At 40.4% G+C, this 6,656-nt stretch overlaps 1 protein-coding gene across 1 annotated transcript; it reads right to left on the reverse strand.

Moving 5' to 3' along the window:
* Window positions 1–2,377: 2,377 nt before the first annotated feature.
* On the reverse strand, window positions 2,378–5,296 carry LOC138176623 (protocadherin beta-2-like). The gene has a single exon (XM_069107403.1). The coding sequence runs from the start codon at window positions 5,279–5,281 to the stop codon at window positions 2,660–2,662; it is 2,622 nt and encodes an 873-aa protein (XP_068963504.1). The 5' UTR covers window positions 5,282–5,296; the 3' UTR covers window positions 2,378–2,659.
* Between the last annotated feature and the right edge of the window lie 1,360 nt (window positions 5,297–6,656).

Consider the following 6,656-nt stretch of genomic DNA (forward strand, 5'->3'; position numbering starts at 1 on the left):
ATTTTCAGGGACTTTAACTTTGTTTGACATCTGGGCAAAAACAAGAGTGTTGTTGTTGACACCCCTAACCAAAAACTAGAACTGAACAGTTCTAAACATGAGTGGGGACCCACCATCCATAGCCATGAGAATGAATTTAACTTCAGACTGCTCCTATCAATCTAAAACTTTGTCCATCCAGATATTTCTGCTGTCAGTGCTGCAGCAATTTGAATGTGAAAATGTGAGTTGTGGTTGTGTAATTCTGAACATGATTGTTTCCTACATCCAAATCTTCAGCCTTTTCCAAATGACTATCCCTGGTGATTTTCAGAAGCAACTTAACATCCATTTACAATGGGGAATGATCATTTATGTCTTGAATCTACAGCTCAGCCTGGAAGAATTGCAAAGGCTTCTTCATCAAGATCTGGAAAGGCAGCACATTGTGCTAGTGGAGCCATTCAGCTCCTCCTGGGCCATTTTTTTTCTTTTAGAACAAAAAATCTGTTCTCATGATTAAACTGCAAATACTGTCTGCTTTTTTAAAGGGAATTTGCCCCACCCCTCCCACGCTATTTACAACGGCACTGTTCTCCTTTACTCTTCCATTAAAATCTGTTTGAGTCCTCCCCAAACACAAAGAGCAAAGCTAAAAAAAAAAAAGAAGCAAAACTTGCCTTTTCTGCTGAATTGCCTCTCCTTCAGGCACAATTGTATACTCAACAAATATGGACTCGGCCTCACACAATTAATTTAAACTGTAATGGTGTTATGAGTTCTCGCGAACTATTTCAGACATTCTATTAAAGCATGAAAAGTGTCAGGAAAAGCTGGAATGACATGCTGGTCCTAATAATTTACCAGGGATGTGAGGTGTGTCATAGAAATTAAGAAAATCAGATCAGGGGTGCTATGAGGCTCTGTTCTATAATAGATGTAAAACATTTTGTAAAACTTAAATTTTATTTTAAAAACCATAAAGCTCTATATAAATACTAGTTGTTGTTGTCATTGTTGTTAGCCTGTAGTCATTGGGCTGGTGAAGACTCCATTCCCTAAACCTTCTATTGTATTCCCTCTGAGCTCGAGCAATGCTTCTAGAGTAATAAAGGGGTGTGCTGGTAAATGTGGAAAAACCAAGCTCCAAGAGGGAGAAAGTATGTGCACATACTCTTAAGTTTAATCTGAGTGGTTAACACTTTCTTAAATCTAAACAATGAACAAACCAATCATCCAAGTCCTCATTTGTAGGAATTGCTGGCTTCGAAGGTATAAATAAATGCTCATACTAAGAATTTTACAGACAGCCCTAGCAAGCCCATTGGAGCTGGCTCCAGCACACCCTTATCCCAGATACACTAACTTTTTTTATGACTTTTCCCCATGCTCAGATATGAATTCCATTTGCCTTCAGACACATTTCCCTTAGTTATGTATAGTGAATGGTGGCTCTCGTTTGGAGAGCTCAACTACATTTGCTATTTTAACATTTCATATGTCACTTGATGACTATTTTGTTTGACTGGGGTTATTTTTGTATTGTGCATTACACCAATCTATTTCATATGAACCAATGTAAAAATATAATAAGTAGGTAGTAGCTTTGTCCACCCTGAATGTCAATGATAGTTCTTATTCCTATAGCACTTTAAGATTTGAAAAATGCCTTACATTACCAATTTTATTTTATTCTCCCAATAATCCTGTAAGGTAAATACTGTTATTATCCTCGTTTTACAAGTTAGGAAACTGAGATTCATAGAGGATGTGACTTACCATTTTATACCAAATTGTTAATATATTATAAAAAACTATACAAAAAGATATTCCCACTCATATTGATCACCTTGTTTGCAACAATGAGCAATGTTTGATTTAAAATAGGTTTAAACAAGTAGATATATACAACGTATGGTGACTGACTTCTGGCGGAAAGAAGGGCTCTAAATTATTTAATCTGTTTCATTTTCAACACAAATGTTAGAAATGGGACCAAATTTTACATCACAGATTGTAAAGGTCAACTAAGTAGTATAAAAATGAAACAACAATTAGTCATTTTGGTAATCTATCAAGACAGAATTAAGGAGGTGAGGGAAGGCATTCTCAAATTTCCTTCTATTCCTTAAAATGAAGGCAACATTTTTCACATTCTAGGTGTCTAATAAGAATGATAGGAAAACAAATTGTTGATCCTGGAAGGGATCTTAGGTATGATCCAGTCTAACACAATTATTTCATATAAAGAAACAGGCACAAACACCACACAGCAATGGCAAAGCCAACTTTACACCCTTGTCTATTGATAGGTAGTTCAATGTTCTATCTGAGTAAAAATCTAAAGATCTGGGTATAATCAAAGAATGAAAAAGTATTATGAAGACAAGATGATATACATTAGAAATGTGGATTGTTTAATTTTCAAAAGAAAAATTTACCAAACAACTGGGGAACCATGGTTTAATTTTGTTGTGAGATAGGAAGCAGAGTTTTTCATTATCTAAAAGATGTTACTTCATTTCTAATATAATACAAATGAGAGGATACTACTGTGAACATGCAAATTTATGAAATACAAATAAGTTATATATTGAATTTCTTAAGAAAGAAATTAGAAGGAATGAGGGCAACTAATTGGAAAAGAAGACACCCAAAGTTTGCTCTTAAAACTGTATTTCTAATTGTAGTTATTCCAAGATACTGGATTTTCCTCTGCATCACTCCCAGATTTTTGAAGAGGAAAATTAGGAATAATTGGCTTCAAGAACTTGAACTCATTTGTCCCTGCATCACTTGTCAGACACACTTCATATTGGTAGCTCTGAGACAAGGTCCCAGAGCCACTGACATCCATCAAATGACTCGGGAAGGGGGCGCTGGATGGAAAGTGACTATTTCCTCCACCAGTCTTTCTTTTCCACAATTTTATGGTGATAAACAGAATGATGGAGACCAGAAATAGAAAGGAAACTGAAACCAGAGAAATGATCAAATAGAGAGTGAGAGAGTCAGTCTGTTCCTGCTCCTTGTTAGAGTCTTGGATTTTCACATATGGCTCAGAGAATCCATCCACCAGGAGCACACTTAGTGTGACCACTGTGGACAGAGATGGCTGCCCATTGTCTTTCACCAGCACCAGAAGCCTCTGTTTAATGGTGTCTCTGTCACTGATGGGTCTTGCTGTTCGAACTTCACCATTGTGGGTCCACAACGTGAAAAGACCTGGGTCTGTGGCCTTCAAAAGCTGGTAGGAAAGCCAGGAATTCTGTCCCCAGTCCCTATCCACAGCCACTACCTTGGTCACCAGGTAACCTGGCTCTGCAGCTCTGGGCACCAGGTCATTGCAGGGAGCTGTGCCATTCTGCAGGGGGTACAGCACAAAGGGAGAGTTGTCATTTTCATCTTCTACCAAAACCTGAACCAGAGCCTGGCTGCTCAGAGATGGGGAACCACCATCAGCTGCCCTCACAGTGAACTGGAAAGCTTGAATGGCTTCATAATCCAGAGATCTCAGAGCATAGAGATGACCATTATCTGAATTGATAGATATGTAAGAGAAGAGAGGAAGGTCTTCAGTCTCTGGAGGCAGTAGAGAGTAGGTGATTTTGGCATTGATTCCTGCGTCCCTGTCACTGGCACTGACACTGCCAATGTGGAGGGCAGGACTGTTGTTCTCCCGGAGGTACAGTTTGTAGGCTCTCTGAGAAAAAACGGGAGGGTTATCATTGACGTCGGAGATGACCACCGTGATGTTGTGCTCGGTTTTGAGCCTCGGGGATCCCAAATCTGTGGCCGTAATAGTGATGTTATATTCGTCCTTGTTCTCTCTGTCCAATGCTCCCTCTGTTACCAATGTATAGAAGTTTTCAAAAGAAGGTTTTAGAGCAAAGGGAAGATCATCCTGGATGGAGCAAACTACTCTTCCGTTTTCCCCAGAGTCTACATCTGAAACGCTGAAAACGGCGACCGCTATCTCAGGTGAGTTCTCTGGGATGGGGCTGATAAACGAGGACATAGTCAGCTGGGGGGAATTGTCGTTTAAATCCTTCACTTGAACAACTACAGTACATTTTCCATAAAGGCCTCCACCATCTGTAGCCTGAATATTTATTGTATAAGACTGAATTGACTCAAAATCCAGTTTCTCTTTTAGACGAAGTTCTCCGGATTTTTCGTTTAACTGGTAAGTTGTACGAATACTTTCAGTGGCACGAAATAACGAATAGGAAATCTCTGCGTTATTTCCTGCGTCTAAATCTTTAGCTGAGACTGTAGCAACGATGGAATCAATGGGGCTGTTTTCAGGAATGTGAACATCATACCGGGACTGAGAGAACACAGGGGCATTGTCATTGATATCCATAACCAACACTAGGACTTTGGCAGTCCCAGACCTGGGTGGGGCTCCACCATCCACTGCAGTAAGAGTGAATCTAAACTCAGATTGCTCCTCCCGATCCAGGGCTTTATCCAGTACAAGCTCTGGGTATCTCCTGCCCTCTGTGTCCCCTCGAATTTGAATGTGGAAATGAGAGTTGGAGCTGATCGTGTAGTTCTGGAGACTGTTGCTTCCTACGTCTAAATCCTGCGCATTTTCTAATAGAAACACAGTCCCAGGGGAGGTGTTCTCAGGGATTTTTAGTACCATCTCAGAGTCTAGAAATACTGGAGAATGGTCATTAATGTCTTGTATTCTAAGCTCAGCACGAATGACCCGAAAAGGGTTTTCCAGTAAGATCTGGAAAGGCAGCACACAAGGGTCCGCGGGGCCGCACAGCTCCTCCCGATCCAGTTTCTCTCTCACGAGCAGATCCCCAGTTTTAGCGTGCAGCTCTAAATACTCTTTGTTCCCTTTGAAAACAACTCTGGTCCCCTGATTGGACAAACCCCCCACATCCAGGCCCAGGGCCTTTGCCACATTGCCCACAAAGGAGCCTCTCTCCATCTCCTCCACTACCGAAAACTGTTGCGGCTCTGAGGACGCCACAGACACACCCAGCAGAACAAGGAGAAAGAGAACTTGCCTTTGTCGCGTAATCCTCGTCCCTTCGTGTTCTATCGTTCCTTTGACCCCCATCCTTTCAATCTGTGTAGCCCAGCTTGAATACAAATGGTAATCAGAGGTTACCACTTTCGTCCTTCTCCCTGGGAGAGCCGAACCCTTTCTCCAGGGGAAGCTAACAAAGCTTCCTCTCTGCTTCTGAACTGTTTGATTCTGGGCTCTCTTTCCTGGTGTTCGCTTATTCACGGAGCTTTTCTGCCTCTTCTTAGGCTGCAGCGCCACCACGCGGCTCTTCATTATTTTTCCCAGAATGAAGTAAATATCACAGGGAACATGTACCAGATATGCTTCGAATTCTATTTTGTAATATAAATGGTATATAACTTCTTTTCTGCAAGGTTGATCCATATCAGTGTTACAATCAATAACAATGTAATTCCACACTGCTCACATATAGGCATATAAATATATTTATTTATACATGTATGTTTTCTAAAGTTGGTTAAAAAGCACATGTATCTGTCAAGAATGTAGCCGTGACCAAAGGCAATATCGAATATTTGACCTGCAAAAGAAAGAACTTGAGCTGAGAAAAATCCATACTCAAATCTCCAATGCTTATAGAGGTAACCTTCTGAGACCAAGAGTCAGACAGAAATTGTAAATGGTGAAGAGTGGCTAGCTGGTGGGGTAGGAAGCAAGGAAGCAGCAGCATCCAAGTTGTAAGCAACTGATATTTCCTATTACCCGGAAGTCTGTGAACCTGTAAGACCAAAAACCTAAGACGTTCTTTATCTGATCTTTCTAGTCATCAAAGGTCTTTCTTCTTCACAACTGGGTTCTGTGCCCAAGGAGCTCTTTGGTAACAGAATTTTAATATTAGCCCTTCACTTTTATGATTCAGTATATACCACCCAGGGTAGCCAGGTGGCGCAGTGGACAGAGTCAGAAGAAAACTTTCTGTGTTCAAATATGACCTCAGACACTTCCTCCCTGAGTGATACTGGGCAAGTCACTTAACCCTGTTTGCCTCTGTTACTCATCTGTAAAATGAGCTGGAGAAGGAAATTACAAAGAACTACTGCATCTCTGCCAAGAAAATCCCAAATGTGGTCATGAAGAGTTGAAAACGACTGAACAAAAACACCAATACCAGCCAAGAAACTGACTCTCTGGAAGTGAGGGTTCTTAGCCCAGAACTGTGTTTCCCTGGAAAAGGGAGGTTTCTTGAACGATTCACCATAGATTGAATGTGAATTATAGAAGGTGACAAAGTGTTCATTTGAGCCAATTGACTTAGAAAGGGGAGGTCTCACAAATGGATCTTGGATCCTGTCTTAGAGAATGACTCTTACAAGGATGTCAGTGAAAAAAAAGAAGAGAGGAGAAAACAAAAAGAGCATTTTTTAGCATCTTAAAACCGGCACAGAAGAGAGCAGAAGGAAACATAGATAGGCAATGCAATTTTGAAAAGATCATTAAATTTATAATGTGTGCGTTTTAAAGTAAAGTGTAAGTAACAGATATTTGTGGATTCATATACAATAATCTGTTCTTTTTTATATGGAATTTGTGGCTTTTTTAAGGTTAGGAATAAAAAGCTGAAAAACGGAGAAAATCAAATTGAGAGAGAGAGAGAAAGAGAGAGAGAGAGAGAGAGAGAGAGAGAGAG

This window comes from Petaurus breviceps, unplaced genomic scaffold (assembly GCF_028583685.1).
Source record: "Petaurus breviceps papuanus isolate PSGF00001 unplaced genomic scaffold, PetGlider_PUasm1.0 90035, whole genome shotgun sequence".
In the NCBI taxonomy this organism is placed as follows: domain Eukaryota; kingdom Metazoa; phylum Chordata; class Mammalia; order Diprotodontia; family Petauridae; genus Petaurus; species Petaurus breviceps.